The sequence below is a fragment of the Stomoxys calcitrans genome, chromosome 4 (assembly GCF_963082655.1).
Source record: "Stomoxys calcitrans chromosome 4, idStoCalc2.1, whole genome shotgun sequence".
NCBI classification, from domain to species: domain Eukaryota; kingdom Metazoa; phylum Arthropoda; class Insecta; order Diptera; family Muscidae; genus Stomoxys; species Stomoxys calcitrans.
The window spans coordinates 36,718,228-36,735,190 of NC_081555.1; the positions used below are offsets into that span (position 1 = coordinate 36,718,228).

At 39.9% G+C, this 16,963-nt stretch overlaps 1 protein-coding gene across 4 annotated transcripts in view; it reads left to right on the forward strand.

The window, feature by feature from the left end:
- The window catches only part of LOC106085694 (Ca(2+)/calmodulin-responsive adenylate cyclase), a 374,401-nt gene that overhangs the window by 330,050 nt on the left and 27,388 nt on the right, over positions 1 to 16,963 (forward strand). For 2 of the 4 annotated variants that reach the window (XR_009398222.1, XM_059368290.1), the window contains 5 exons: positions 1,972 to 2,124; positions 7,409 to 7,876; positions 14,641 to 14,816; positions 14,927 to 15,037; positions 15,174 to 15,414. Coding sequence is in view for 3 of the 4 variants with exons in the window: in XM_059368290.1 (XP_059224273.1) it covers positions 1,972 to 2,124; positions 7,409 to 7,876; positions 14,641 to 14,816; positions 14,927 to 15,037; positions 15,174 to 15,414 (1,149 nt within the window). In the remaining variant the exon portion in view is untranslated. The remainder of the gene's footprint in view (positions 1 to 1,971; positions 2,125 to 7,408; positions 7,877 to 14,640; positions 14,817 to 14,926; positions 15,038 to 15,173; positions 15,415 to 16,963) is intronic. The other 2 variants (XM_059368291.1, XM_059368292.1) reach the window with 2 other exon arrangements.

Consider the following 16,963-nt stretch of genomic DNA (forward strand, 5'->3'; position numbering starts at 1 on the left):
TCTGCCAGGGGAAGAAACCTATTGGCCTTGTTAAAAAGTCTTCTGCTCTCCCTCCTGAGCACCTTCAGTTTCGGTGACCACCATGACTGGCTGGTTTTGCGTGGCGGTACTCATTCTTGACATGCCTTCAAAAAGGGCTCGTTCAGGCATTCTTCTTGAACTTGCCAAGGGCGTCACGATACTCGTCCCAGCCCTCTGCCGTGTTCTCCCCCTTGGCCTTGTTAAAAAGTCTTCTGCTCTCCCTCCTGAGCACCTTTAGTTTCGGTGACCCCCATGACTGGCTGGTTTTGCGTGGCGGTACTCTTTCTTCCCTTCAAAAAGGGCTCATTCAGGCATCCAATGACCATATCGACTGCCGTCTCCAGTTCCCTTGCGTCCTTCAGAGGCCCCCCCCCCCCCCAGAGGCGGTTCCAATTTCTGCATCTGTTCCCTGACTTCTCCCAGTCGATCCTTCTCGGCTTTCTGTATGGCACTCTCCTCCCTCTCTCGTGCTCGACTCGAAAACATATCCTAGGGCTCACCCAGGCATCCCTTGACCAGATCAACTGCCGTCTCCAGTTCCCTTGCGTCCTCCAGAGGGGGTCCCAATTTCTGCATCTGTTCCCTGACTTCTCCCAGTCGGTCCCTCTCGGCTTTCTGTATGTCACTCTCCTCCCCCTCTCATGCTCGACCTGAAAACATATCCTATAGTGATCCGAAAAGGAGCACTCGGTGGAAACGTTCCAGTCCAACACCTTCACCGAGTCACTATTCGTCACAAGCGTTATATCTATAATCTGTTGCCCGACCCGGTTGGGGAAAGTGGGGGCGTTTCCCCTATTGCATACAACCCGTGGATAAAATGTAATCAAAAAGTGATTCACCTCTTTCATTGGAATCCGTGCTTCACCAGGAGATTAGCTGACCAGGGCCGGGACTGTATCTGTAGGGGGGATGTCCACATCGTAGAGTACATACATAGAGGCCAGGACCAGTAATGGTTTGCGGGGTCTCTCCAAGGCCACTACCATTAGGTTTTCATCGCTGAAACGAGAAATCAGAGTAAGGTTCAAATCGCTGTTGGCCACGATACAGCTTCTAAGCTTACCTTCTTTGGAGGGGTTGGGGGGGATGAGATTGAGATTTCGTGATCAGAGTAAGCGAACATTGATGCCTCGTAACCACGATTCTTGAAAGAGGGCCCCACCAGTGCCATCTCGCCCCATAGCTCTCAGCAGCTCATCCGTAGCTGTCTCGTTTGTCTAAAAACTTTAAAAATTTAAATCGAATTACATAAAGAATTATTTATACGAAAGCAAATCTTATAAACTATTTGCTTAAAAAATAAAATAGTTGGAAAATCTGCTGGTATGGGTTCTTGATAGATTTTTTTTTACATTTTTATATATATGATCAATATGAATCAATATGAAGCTTAAAAATGGACATAAAATATTTTTATTGAAATGATTTAAGCAATCCACCAGCGGATTTTGTTGTGTGTGTTAAATAGCATAAAATAGTATAGTTGTATGTATTTCGTTGAAACATATGTAGCAATATATACCAAAAGTCTTTGTTTTCTAAAATGTAAAGCTAACTATCAAGTAGAACTCATATATCATGAGAACTATAGCTGATACCTACCCAACTACTTTTGTTTCTATTTCTCTTTCTTTCTCTGTCTCCTCACAACCTATCATTTCATTTTCCTATCTTCTTTTCTGTATATACTTTCTCTTGTCTCTCTTCTAACCCCAAAAAACATAAACGGATACCTGCTAAACTTGCTAACTCCCCCGCTTCGCCGATCGGGATATACATTCTCATACATCATATCCAATATTTTTAAAATATTTTTGAAATTTTCTTTCTTTTTTTTTTTTGGTTTTATTTTGAGTGCCTTTTCTTTCTCATCTGTTTTATTCTACTTTTGTGTTTTTTGTGTATTTTTTTTTCTTTCTTTTTATTCCAATTTGTTGGTTTCTTTAGGTGATACGACTACAAAAAATCTTACATGCTCCAACGCCGCCCGTGAGCGGTCTAACCATACAAGTAGGAACAACTTCCAATTCCACTGCGAATACGATTAGTCGCATTCATAGACATACCACTAGTCAGAATCAGAATCAGAACAAAACTAAAGTGAGATTTATTCAAAGCAACTTTAAACCAAAAACAAAAACAAAAATCCCTCTCCAATAATCAAACAAAAAATTTTTATATTCGTACAAAAATATTTCCAATAAATATTCCTTTCTTCGTTTGACGTTTTTTCTCTGTTGCCAAAGTACCCACTTGACTGAAAAAAGAACCCCAAAAAGATGTTCAGTTGTTCTCTTTGATTGTTTTTTTTTTTTTTGTACCTTCATTTGCTGTTGCCATGGAAATGTTTTTCTTAAACTTTTTCGCTCTCTTTCTCACTCTCTGTTTCGATTTGGTCCTCATGATTTTGAGTCATTGTGTTTTTGTTTAAAGTTCAATCTCATGAAAAAGTTTGGTTTTCTCTGGTTCCCTTGTTTTGCTTAATTTTCCTAGTTTTTCTTTTTTTTCTTACTGAACTTCATAACATATGAGTTGAGTTTTTTTGTTAAAAGATGTTCAATTTTCATTCAGCGCTCTTAATGTTTTAATAAAATCCCGAAATTATGAAAAAATGCTTTGCTCTTTTTAAATTTCATATAAAAATTGTGATTTGTGGTAAAATGTTTAAATGAACTTGTAATGACAATCTTTAGAAATTTAGCCAAATTTTGTTATATTTGATTTTAAATGTCATTTATTTAAACCCCATATTGCCATTGGTTAAAGTAGACTATATAGGATGAGGCGTCCCCCAAACACTTGGCCCCAAAATTGATTTTCAACTTAGTTTGCCAATCTTTAATACCTGTCATTTGAGCCACATAATAGCATGGTGGGCAAATTTTTACACTTTGGGGGGTTTTTAGGGAAAAAGCGGTGCCCCCCACAGTTGGATATACGTATTCAACTCCCAAAGACCTTTCATTCGAGCCCCATATTGCTATGGTCGCAAATTTGTCTTCTTTGGGGAATGTTCTCGAGGCGGTCCCTCTAACACTTGGTCCCACATCTGGATATCAGATTCGTATTCTACTAGCAAATACCTTTCATTTGAGTCCCAAATTGCCATGTTCGGCAAATATTTCCGATTTAGGGGTGTTTTGGGGGTTGGGGGGGGGGGGGGGGTGGTCCCCCTAACACTTGGTGCGACAATTCGATATCAGATACGTTTTCTAATCTTAAATACCTTTCCTCTGAGTCCCATATTGTCGTGATTGGTGTATATATATATTTGGTAGGTTTTGGGGTGGGGCGCCCCCTAGGTACCCCATCCGAAATTTGGATACCAAATTTTTATTTGTAGGTTACTATAAGAGAGCTTACACGTTTTCTAATCTTAAATACCTTTCGTTTGAGTCCCATATTGTCGTGATTGGTGTATATATATATGTTTGGTAGGTTTTGGGATGGGGCGTCCCCCTAGGTGGGGCGACCCCCCATCCGAAATTTGGATACCAAATTTTTGTTTGTAGGTTACTATAAGAGAGCACACAAAATTTCGCTTAAATCGCACCACCCATCTCCGAGATCTGGCGCTTCTGAAAATTAGGATAAGGGGGAGGGTCCGCTCCCCCTTCAGATATCAAAAAATGCAGTTCCCTATTTTCACCACGGGATCATTATGCACCATCAGTGAAAATTATAAGAAAAAATCGGTTCAGCCGTTTCTGAGTCTATAAGGAACCGATTTAGGCCATACTTGTCACAGTTATTGATGGTCAAACCAAAATTTTCCATGCAAATTTTCAAGCTAAATTGGATAATAATTGCGCCCTCCAAACTCATCAAGCTAAGATCCGAGATCGGTTAATATGAGAGCTTTATCAGGTTATTAACCGATTTAGACCATACTTGAGGCAATTGTTGAAAGTCAAAATAAAATACTCGGTTCAAAAGTTCAACCAAATCCGGTAAGAACTGGGCCCTCCTTTTCATAGCCGAGTCCAAACGTACGGCTATTGTTAGGCTGTGTTTGGTCTCCTGTCCCTGCACTGCCTGATGTTTTCATTTAGAATCTGCTAAGCGTCTGTTCTTTTAGAAGAAGTTTTACACTGCCAAGGGCTTTAAAAATGTCGCCAGTACTAGCATAGGATAACCAACGTAGCAATACTAGCTGATGTTCTCCACAGAATTAGAATCCAGTGGCAGCCTTATAATCAGACACACTAAAAGTAACCATGTATCACCTGGGCATCGATACCTGCCCAATAGAATTTAAGGCTCTTGCATCTTCCAGTTTGTTTGGTTTTCCTTCTTTCTTAATTATGGGTCGCGGTTGGTCTCCGAGAATGACATATAATCGGTAATTTTCTGCAAAGGCTCCCTTAAAAATACTATTGAGAGTAGTGTGATACCATAGGTTAGGTTAGGTTTAAGTCGCAGTCTGCCATCAGACTCACTTAAACGTTTTCCTCCATTGTGATACCACAGAAACAGAAGAAGGAAGATGCCTTCCATTTCCTACCGTTGAACCATTCAGATCGCTTTAAAAGGCTCAATAACTTGCGAATGTTCACATTCGCTAAATCAGACAGGTTCTCAAAGAAATGAGAACCTAAAGTGGAACTCCTTCTGACTGCCAGTGCGGAACACACCTACAGAAGGGTTTCTATAGTCGCTTCTTCTTCGATGTCCTTAAAGCTTCTGCAAAACTCGTTGCTGGCATCCTTCTGTCTGTCAGCATGTTTTCCGTTCAGACAGTGACCTGTCATGAGGGACACAGTGACTGAGACGTCTATTCTAGTCAATGACAGCATAGCGATAGACCTCTTCAAGTCTAAATTAGGCCACATAGTTTTGGAATGCTCACAGCCAGTATCACTGGAATGTCTAGGGAAGTTCTTAGTCCCGCAAGCTCGTGCGATTTACAATTCCCTGGGATATCTCTATGGCCCCGCATCCAGAACAGGAATCGGATACCATGCTTGATTCAAAATTGTGCTCCTGTATCACTTTCGTCGAACTTTATGACTCTGGCACTTGTGGCGGTTCTTACTGCATCTCAAAATCAAAGCAAAAGATGGAGCACTTGTAAAGATCGTCAATATTTATTTTTCGAATAAATGGTGGCTAACCTCTGCGCTACGGAGGCCACCGTAGCGCATAGGTTAGCATGTCCGCCATGACGCTGAACGCCTGGGTTCGAATCCTGGCGAGACCATCAGAAAAAATTTTCAGCGGTGGTTTTTCCCTCCTAATGCTGGCAATATTTGTGAGCTACTATGCCATGTAAAATTTCTCTCCACAGAGGTGTCGCACTGCGGCATGCCGTTCGGACTCGGCTACAAAAAGGAGGCCCCTTATCATAGAGCTTAAACTTGAATTGGACTGCACTCATTGATATGTGAGAAGTTTGCCCCTGTTCCTTGGCGGAATGTTCAAAAAATTTGCAAAAAATTTGCATTTTGGTGGTCGTAGTTTTCAAAAGTCCATTCGTTCAGCTCTAATTAAAAATGTAGACTGTAAAAAGTCTATTGTAGTCAAAGTCCTTCAAAATCAGAATATTGCTGATCGTATCGAAAAATCTAATAGCCAACCACGCTCGTTATAAGCAATGCCCCAGGTGCTTGCCGCATGATAGGAATATGAACTTCGGTCTGTCTGTATGATTCCCCGGTACTTTTCCTTGAGTAAATCGCCCCGTAGCAGAGCTAGTAGCGTGCCCGCATTAGGAGGGCAGGGGTCGTGGTTTTGATTCCCCATTGTCCTTCAAAATCAGAATATGGCTGATCGTAGCGAAAATGCAATGCCCCAGATGCTTGGCCTGATAGGAATATGAACTTCGGTCTGTCTGTATGATTCCCCGGTACATATCCTTGAGTAAATCGCCCCCGTAGCCGGGCTAGTAGCGTGCTAGCATTAAAAGGGCAGGGGTCGTGGTTTTGATTCCCCATTGTCCTTCAAAATCAGAATATGGCTGATCGTATCGAAAAATCTAATTGCCAACCACGTTCGATATAAGCAATGCCCCAGGTGCTTGGCCCCTGATAGGTAAATGAACTTCGTTATCCGGTACTAATCCTTGAGTAGATCGCCCCATAGCCAAGCTGGTGGCGTACTCGCATTAGTAGTGCAGGGGTCGTGGGTTTGATTCCCACCAGAGGCCTGATTTGTCCCTATTGTGGTAGCAACAACCACTTTAACGTAACCTAATCTGAACGCCTGGGTTCGAATCCTGGCGAGACCATCAGAAAAAGTTTCAACGGTGGTTTTCCCCTGCTGGCAACATTTGTGAGGTACTATGCCATGTAAAACTTCTCTCGAAAGAGGTGTCGCACTGCGGCACGCCGTTCGGACTCGGCTATAAAAAGAAGGCCCCTTATCATTGAGCTTAAAAAACTTTAATCGGACTGCACTCATTGATATGTGAAAAGTTCGCCCCTGTTCCTTAGTGGAATGTTCATGGGCAAAATTTGCAATTTTTTTTGCAATCTGACTAAACTACCCTGATTTAGCAGTGATATTACATTAAGGACACCAACAAACCTGTTCCCAGGGATAACTATTTGACTTGAACGAAATTGTGGAACTTTTTACTTGTTTCTCTTTAAAAAATATTTGTAATACACGCAAGCAAATCACAATTTTTACATAAGGGAAGCATTTTTTTAGGCTTTGTTTTGAACCGAGTTTAGTTTTTACTTTTGGAAATAATCAAAAATTCGTTCTATTTTACAAAAGTTAGCCCCGTACTAAGTGCATGATGTTTTCGTTGTTATTTTTCAGGCTTTTTTAAGCCAGTTACTAAAAAGTGTAAAAACAGTTTCAAATATTTCACTAGTCGAAATCTCTCTTGTACAAAATTTGCATGAACCTTAGTTAAAAATCCTGAATACCCTAATACATCATAAATGGTTAACTTATATGTAAGGACCTTAAGTCCATACTTGAGCATATGTATGATTTAATCGTCAAGGTTTTGGCTGTGTGTTTGTATGTGGTTACTCAATAGAATGCATGTAATATTTGTTTGTACTAACAAAAGTTTTTATTGACTTTGTTATCCTTTATCAGTTATGGTTTGTGTTTCTTTGATTTTAATTTTTGTTCTCTAAGTTTTTTTAAACCTTTCTCTTCTAATAAGCCTATAGTTTTTCTCTATGAGTTTTGTTTTTTTAATAATCCACACGTCTTCTTATTAAGATACCAAATAAATGTTTTTGTTTCTCCTGTTTCTTTCAATCTGTCTGTCTGTTTCTCCCGCCATTCTCAAACTTTTCATTTCAATTGTTTCGGTTTCCAACCAACAAAAATCATCAAAAATTAAACAAACAAAAAAAAATTTGTAATGCCCATGAATGATGGATGCTGAATGGCTTGGCTGGCCATCATTTTGCCATCGCAGCAATCTAAAGTGACCGACAAGTTCAAACGACCCTTTCGCAAGCGTCACTCATCGGTGCATCATCAGCCCACCAATCGGGTCAATCGGTTCCTTTCGCAAGCGATCAATGCCCGCTCGGTGGATTGTGACAAATCGGAACATGTGGATCGTATCTCGTTGCGCTTTCGCGAAAGCGACAAAGAACGTGAGTATCGCAAAGATTTCGACTTGGGCTTTACCACCGCCATGGGCTGTTCGCTGCTGCTGTTGATTTTGGGAGCAGCCTTACAGGTGACCGCTTTGCCAAGGACCTTGATATTGTTGTTACTTTTCCTAACCGCCTTCGTATGGGTCAGTGCCATTTTGATGCTGTTGCTGGCCGTACGCTTGAAATGGATAGTTTGGGATTTATCACAGAGTTTTACGCTGCGCATGGCCATAACCATATTCACCATCATACTGATCTACTCGGTGGGGCAAGTCAATGTGGTGAGTAGAAATTATTTGAATACAAAAAAAAATCCAAAAATTTCAGACATACAAAAAATTAAATCGAATTTAAGAGAAATATTTTTAAGGACAAAATTTTAATGATTTTTCAGGAGACAAAAATATTATAATTTAATGACATTGTTATTTAAAAACCAAAATTTTAATGAATTTTTTTAAAGACAAAAAATTAATAAAATTTTTCTATAAGCCAATTTTTTTATAATTGTTTTCAAAGGAGAAAATTTTTGTGAAATGTTATGATTTTTAATGAAATTTTTCGAAAGTCAAATTGTTTATTACAATAATTATACCCTCCACAATGGATGGGGGTATAATAATTTCGTCATTCTGTTTGTAACTCCTCAAAATATTCGTCAAAGACTCCATAAAGTATATATATTCTTGATCGTCAAGTCATTTTAAGTCGAACTAGCCATGTCCGGCCGTCTGTCCGTCTGTCTGTCGAAAGCACGCTAACTTCCGAAGGAGTTAGTTAGGCCGATTTGGCTGAAATTTTGCATGAGGTGTTTTGTTATGACTTCCAATAACTGTACTAAGTATGGCGCAACTCGGTATATAACCTGATATAGCTGCCATATACACCGATCTAGGATCTTGACTTCTTGAGCCTCTAGAGGGCATAATTCTTATCCGATTTGGCTGAAATTTTGCATGAGGTGTTTTATTATGACTTCCAACAATTGTGCTGAGTATGGTTCAAATCGGTCCATAACCTGATATAGCTGCCATTTAAACCGATCTTGGGTCTTGACTTTTTGAGCCCATAGAGCGCGCAATTCTCATCCGATTTGGCTGAAATTTCGCATGAGGTGTTTTGTTATGACTTCCAACAACTGTGCTAAGCATGGCGCATATCGGTGCATAACATGATATAGCTGCCATATAAACCGATCTTGTGTCTTGACTTTTTGAGCCCATAGAGCGCGCAATTCTCATCCGATTTGGAAGAAATTTTGTACAACGGCTTCTCTCATGACCTTCTACATACGTGTCTAATATGGTCTGAATCGATCAATAGCTTGATGCAGCTCCCATATAAACCTATCTCCCCAATTTAGCTTCTTGAGCCCCTACAAGGCGCAATTCTTATCCGAATGAACTGAAGTATTACATAATGACTTCTACAATGTTCAGCATTCATTTATGGTCCGAATCGGATTATAACTTGATGTAGCTCCAACAGCATAACAGTTCTCATACAATATTCTTTGTATGCCTAAAAAGAGATACCGCGCATAGAACTCGGCAAATGCGATACATGGTGGAGGGTATATAAAATTCGGCCCGGCCAAACTTAGCACGCTCTTACATGTTTTTTTTTAAACCTTTTGTATGAAACTTTTTATACCCTGTACTACCACTGTGGTACAGGGTATTATAGATTTGCAGTTCTAAGAAGGAGAAGAGCTAGACCCATCGATAAGTATACGAATCGGCTTAGAATCACTTTCTGATTCGATTTAGCTATGTCCGTCTGTCCGTCTGTCTGTCTGTCCATATATTTTTGTAATCAAGGTACAGGTCGCATTTGTCGTCCGATTTTCATAAAATTTAGCAAAAGTGTCTTTTTTGGTCCAAGGACGAAGTGCTTTTTGCGACGTCGCAATATGTGTGCACAATTTCATCTAAATCGGTCCAGATTTAGATATAGCTCCAATATATATCTTTCATCCGATGTGCCCTTTTAAAGCTGTAGAAGCCACAATTTTGGTCCGATCCTTACAAAATTTGGCACCAAGTGTTTAAAGACCCAAAATGTTTACAAAATTTTATTGAAATCGGTTCAGATTTAGATAAAGCTCGCATATATATATTGCAACCGATATGCCCTTTTAAAGCTGTAGGAGCCGCAATTTTGGTCCGATCCTTACAAAATTTGGCACCAAGTGTTTTTTTTTAAGACCCAAAATATTTGCAAAATTTTATTGAAATCGGTTCAGATTTAGATATAGCTCCCATATATATCTTTCATCCGATATGCCCTTTTAAAGCTGTAAGAGCCGCAATTTTGGTGCAATCTTTACAGAATTTGGCACGAAGAGCTATTTGTGACGTCGCAATATGTGTGCAAAATTTCATCTAAATCGGTTCAGATTTAGATATAGCTCCCATATATAACGTTCGTCCGATTTGACCTATTAAGGTTGGAAAGGCACAATTTTGGTCCGATCTTTACAAAATTTGGCACGAAGTGCTTTTTGTGACATCCCAATATGTGTGCAAAATTTCATCATAATCGGATCAGATTTCTATAGCTCCCATGTATATCATTCATCCGATATGCCCCTTTTAAAGCTGTAGTGGCCACAATTTTGGTCCCATCCTTACAAAATTTGGCATGGAGCGTTTTATTCAACGTTCTCATATGTGTGCAAAGTTCCATAAAAATCGGTCCAGATTTATATGGGTATGCAAAATTAAAGTCTGTTAAAGCCTATTAAAAGTATTACGTATACTCGGTGGTGTAGGGTATTATTTAGTCGGCTCCGCCCGACTTTTGCCTTTCCCTACTGATTTTAATTAAATACAATTTGTTCTAAAAATAAAACTTTAAAGAAGCTATTTGTAAAAATAACATTTGGATAAAAAAATTTAAATATTGTCAAAAGAACTTTTTCAATTTTTAGAAAATATACTTAACTTTAAGGAAAATTTCCTAATATTTAGGAAATTTTATTTAAATTTAAAAAAAAATATTTAAATTTCAGAAAAAATTATTTGAATTATATATTTTCCCAAAATTTAAAAAAAAAAAAATACTAAATCCAAAATTTTCCCAGAAAGGTTCTACGAGCATATTCCAGCTCAAGATCACTTAAATTCAGTACTTTCTACTCAAAGAATATCATAGAATAGGTTAGGTTAGGTTGGACGAGGAGAACGCCAAGATTTTTGTCGTAGCATCCGCATAAGACGTCATGTGACCCATTGTGGAATAGTTCATGTGATTCCTCATGAACTATTCCACTTCTCTCAGCAGCAAGACTTTCCTGGAAGACAGGCTTTAAAGCACTTTCTCGTGCAACTTTGCCGTTTCAATAAAGGCCTTTTATTTGGCTGGGTTTACTATGAGTTCATCTAGTGCCTAAAAGAAAAAAGAACCAAGTATTTTTTTCCTACTTTGGGATAATGCGGGCCAATGACATAGGATTTTCGCCGTCCACAGTGTTACATGAACGTTCGTCACCCACGCCGTTAACTGTAGGACCGTATTGTGATCAGGCAGTCTAAAACAGATCTCAGTCCCTGGGTTCTCAATGTAAACCCCCAGGCCCACTCTGTCCTCTAGCTTTGATCGATCCATATAACATGATCTTCCAGATGGCAATACTAGGGTTACGTCATGCAAGAGTGTGCCTCTGGCAGCAGTGCCTTGCACACGACTTCAAGGTTTACCTCAGGTATCCGTTCGGAAATCTCTTCCCTTCCATTCAGGTTTCCTATAGTCGTCACGATTATACCGCGATGGTATGAGCTGCTCCCATCGTCAATCCATTCTCCCATCGCTTTAAGTCTCATAGCCGCAGTGGATTTCTCACATTTAAACTGTATGTCCATAGTTCGAATATCTAGAATAGTCTCCAGTGCCCTAGTGGGTGTGGTCTTCATCGCTCCGCCTATGCCAAGACAACATGTTTCCTCAATCTGTTGCATGGTCCTTATAATGCACTTTTTCTCCATAGCATTCCACCAAACTACTAATCACGCTCCTGTAGAGCCAGTGGACTATCCTCGGATTCAGGCCCCATTTCGAGCCTACGGCCCGTCTACAAAGTGCCCAACATCTGTGAGCCTTATTCAGTACGCTCTTGAATGTGACACTTCCTATTCAGTTTCCTGTCCAAGGTCACACCTAAGTTATTGACTTTGTCAGATAGCGAAATCGTTTCGTTGAGGAAACGTGATGCGCCCACCTTCGTCTTACTCTTCATGAGGAATATTTCAGTCTTCTTTTGGTTAACATTGAGACCTCTGGGTCCAGCCCAGTCGTAAGCCATATGCAAGACCCTTTCGCCCGTTCTGCATAGCTGGTTAGGATCCTTACCCCTCAGAAGTATTATAACATCGTAACATCCCTTTCGCCCGTTCTGCATAGCTGGTTAGGATCCTTACCCCTTAGAAGTGTTATAACATTGTTTGCGTAGCAGATGGGTTCAAATCCCTCCTCAGTCAGCATACGTGTATGGCACTTATGGTGGTCACCCATGGGAATGACGATAAAATGCCCCCCTATGGCGTGCTCCCTTATATTTATGTCAAAGGACCCGCAATTTATCCACCTGTTGCTTAAAATATGGATTATCCAGTCTCTAAGAATCCGGGTCCACCCGGTACTGGTCTAAGGATTGGATCAATATGTCGGTCCGCACATTATTAAACGCCCCTTCGATGTCAATGCAAACCTCCAATGTGTCTTGGCATCGGAGGATTCTTCTCTATTTTATGCCCAACTTCGTGAAGGGCTTGGCCCCGCTTATTAATGTTGGTACTACCCCATGAAATGTGGTGAGAGTTCGTATGACGGCCTATTAGTACCTCATTTCCTGTCTGTTTTGCTTTCCTCACCAACCGTTGCCGCTCCGACGTAGATGGCGGCGGCGGAGAGTCGAAAAACAGATAAAGTGATGCCAGGTATGATCCACCATCTCCCTCTCTCATCACTGTTGCATCCAACGTTGACAACTCTGGGGAAAATATATAATTCAAATTTTTATGACAAATAACGCAGGTCCTCGACCGAGTACCAGTGTTAGCATAGAATAATTGGCAGTTGATATGGTTCAGTCCAAAAATTTTGTTCTGGGTCGTCCATGGCTCCTGATTTAAGGCCGTATGAATCTTGCCCTTGTTGATTTTCTCCATCAGAGCGAGAGTAGCTCCCCAGCTCCGGTGGAGGTTTATCTGGATGACCCCAATCATTGGTCCTCATATTAAATGGGCTTCTTGGGAGTGGGTGATGATCTCACCGTTTGCTCCCTGTTCCTTAGGCTGCATTGAGTTTCCCGTCACTGCACAGCTTGATGTTTTAATATTGGGATCTTTGCATACCCTAAACTTTCGGTCTTAAGAATTTCGGTAATGGTTCCATTATCGGATCCCTGTTCGTTAGGCTGTATTGAGTCGACCGTCCTTGCACTGCCCGATGTTCCAATATAAGGATCTTTGCCTATACTAGTCTTCCAAATCTTGCGTAAATGGGCTTCTTGGGAGTAGGTTATAGTCTCATTGTCGGCCCCCTCTGCGTTAGGCGGCATTGAGTTTTCTGCCACTGCACTACCTGGTATTTCAGCTTGATGTTTTAATATTGGGATCTTTGCATACCCTAAACTTTCGATCTTAAGAATTTCGGTAATGTTTCCATTATCGGATGTCTGTTCGTTAGGCTTTATTGAGTCTACAGTCCCTGCACTGCCCGATTTTCCAATATAAGGATCTTTGCCTATACTAGTCTTCCAAATCTTGAGTAAATGGGCTTCTTGGGAGTAGGTTATAGTCTCATTGTCGGCTCCCTCTGCGTTAGGCGACATTGAGTTCTCTGTCACTGCACTGCCGGATATTTCAGCATTAGGAACTTTATTCATCCTAGTCTACCTAATCTCGAGAAAGTCGTAGATGGTTCCGTCTTCGGGTCCCTGTTCGTTAGGCTGTGTTGTAGAGGGTTCCGCCTTCGGGCCCCTATTCGTTAGGCTATGCTGGGTCTTTCGCCCCTGCACTGTCTGATGTTTCAGTGTTAATATCTTTGTTTATCCTAGTCTTCCCAATATTGAAAGAGTCTGTGATTTACTCGTCATCGGCTCCCTGTCTGTTTGATGTTATTGAGTGTCCCGCCACTACACCGTTTGATGGCTCAATATAAGGATATTTGCCTATCCTTGTATTCCCAATACAAGGCCATGACCCGTAGTACACCATGTCTATAATCTTAGCCAAACTTGTCACGGAGACTTGATCAATGCCCACCCCAAGAAGAGTTCCATCCTCCTTCACCTTCCTGTGGAAAACCTCCCATTTCTCCACGGCTTTGCTTGTTTAAGATTTCCATCATGCGTTCCGTCGCGATTTCGCCACCCACATCCTTGAAGAAGACCGTCGCCTTTGTGTAATCAAATTTGGTTAAAAAACCATAAAATTTTGTTTTTGAAAAATTTTTTGTCATTAGTTATGTATGCCCATTACGTCTTTGTGAAAAAATATTCTTTTAATTTTATCTTAAGAATAAATTTGCTGCAATTTAGACTTTGAAACATATTGGGTTGCCCAAAAACTAATTGCGGATTTTTTAAAAGAAAGTAAATGCATTTTTAATAAAACTTAGAATGAACTTTAATCAAATATACTTTTTTACACTTTTTTTCTAAAGCAATCTAAAAGTAACAGCTGATAACTGACAGAAGAAAGAATGCAATTACAGAGTCACAAGCTGTGAAAAAATTTGTCAACGCCGTCTATTAGAAAAATCCAAATTACTTTTTGGGCAACCAATATGTCCATACTATTTCGTGTCTGAAAAATATTTTCTTGCAATTTTTTTTTTAAGAAAAATTGGCTTTAGTTTAATCTTAAGGAAAAACTTAAAATTTTTATATTCAGAAAAAAATCATTGAAATATTTTTTTAAATAAAATTTCACTTAGATGCGGCCTATAGAGAAAATTGTAATTAATATATGTTCTTCAAGTTTCAAGTTGTAAAAGTTAAGTACAGGCAGATTTTTTTTATGTCTTCTTTTTCCCCCCACAGTTCACTTGCGTCTCGGATCATCCCTGCTCCAGCAATGTGACCACCACCACACCCACCATGGAGGAAGATCTACTAATGTTGATCCATCAAAACGAAGCCCATCGCAAATGTTCTCTACCCCAATATGTATCACTCTCAGCCACATTTGCTTTTCTAACAGTGTCGGTATTCTTAAGGTATGCATGAATGGCTGTCAAACACTGAGTGACCTTAAAGTGATGAATCCCCATAAATGTGTATTAATATCATCTATGCTCATATCTTTCCGCTTTTGGCTTTATCACAGGTTACCCATCATTTTCAAATCACTGCTGGTGGTGACAATGGGTGTGGTCTATTGTCTCTTCATTGAACTGTCCCATACGAACATATTCGATTGCTATGACAGCCGTGTCAAGTAAGTGTTGCCTGCATGCGCCAGAGGACCTTGGTAAAAGGCCATTGTGACCTTCACACACAGTTAACTTCATTTAAGCGATTCTTCCGTTTATTTTTTTCTGCCTTTTTTGTCCTTTCTTTTCGCCATTTTGTAGTGCTTCAATTCCACTTCATTTAATCTCATTGGCCCGTATTATAATTTTCATGATTGCCATACTTGTGCATGGTCGTCTGGTTGAGTGGACGGCCAGATTAGATTTCCTATGGCAATTGCAGGCCTCGCAGGAGAAGAAGGAAATGGATGTGTTACAGGAATCGAACAAGAGAATATTGCACAATTTGTTACCCGCACATGTGGCTGCCCACTTTCTTGATGCTCAATTTCGTAGTAATATGGTGAGTAAACATGACCAAAATGAAATTGATTTTTTCAAACTTTAATCTAAACAGAGATGGAGGTATAAGAAATGGAATTTTGTAATAGAAAAAAGTAGGGGAAATTGAAAGAATTTACTTTATTTAGATAAGAAGATTTCTGGCTACAATCTTTTTTTTTCTTGTATCAAATTGACATAAATTGATATGAATTTGTAGAGGAATTTGCCGCTTCAATGCTTTTTTGCATTGATGGAATATTTTAAGGCACAATACTCCTATTTTAGCCTTTTGATCAATGGGATTTTTTTGGTCAAGCTCCTTGGTGCCCTAGTATGGACAGATATTTCTCGAGAAGGCAAAATTTGGCAATATCCCAAAAAAAGCTACTCTTTCTTAATATTTTCGCACTATTTTTCACCGAGACACTGCTCCAGATACCAGAAGTCTGTATCTATAGTGCATATCGACCATCTTCATTAAGGCTAACAGATCTTTTCTTAGTCCATTCTCTAATTATTTTATGAATAAAAATTTTTTCATTCCATGAACACTTCCAAATTCCCATTTTTTAACCTTCATGATACTCATTTTCTCCAATGGTACTCTGTGCTCTTATTCCTGAGAAATTTTAATTTAAGTTTTTAGCCTCTTAACGCTTTATGTGAATCTTATCAAAGCAAAAAGTTCAGATTATGGTTATGTGAATTACTCTTATGTGCGGTACAATAGTGCGTATGAGTACTACAATCATCGAATTCATTATCATAACGTATACGTCACACTGTTCGCTTTTTAACTACGGGTGCAAGCAAAGTCAAACTTTAATAAGTCACAAATGTGCTTAATTCGGCCGGGCGGAATCTTAGGTATAATCCATTATGAATCGCATAGTTCTTTGCACGGTTTCTACTTATTGGCAGAAACTAAAAAAGTTAATGGAAGGCCATGCAATAAATGGATCAGAATGGCTTTCTGCCCTGCACGAGGTTGTGCATAAAATAAAAAAAAAATCCTTCGATGCCTAAACCTGCACACTGGTGGTATGCATTGACATCGAGGGGGCTTTTAACAATGTGCGGACAGACACACTGTTCTAATCCTTAGACCAGTATCGGGTGGATCCGGTCCCTAAAGACTGGATAAACCATATGCTAAGAACAGGTGGATAAGTTGTGTGTCCCATGACATAAATATAAGGGAAAAAGTCGCACGCCACAGGGGAGCATTTTATCGCCACTCCTATGGGTGACCACCATAAATGACCTATTGCGGATGTTGATTGAGAAGAGATTTGAAGCCGTTTGCTCCGCAGACGATGTTATAATACTTCTAAGCAATAAGGATCCGCAAAAGCTATGCAGAAGGGGCAAAAGGGTCTTGCATATGACTAAATATAAGGGAAAAAGTGGCACGCCACAGGGGGGCATTTTATCGCCACTCCTATGGGTGACCACCATAAATGACCTATTGCGATTGTTGACTGAGTAGAGATTTGGAGCCGTTTGCTACGCAGACGATGTTATAATACTTCTACGAAATAAGGATCCGAAACAGCTATGCAGAAGGG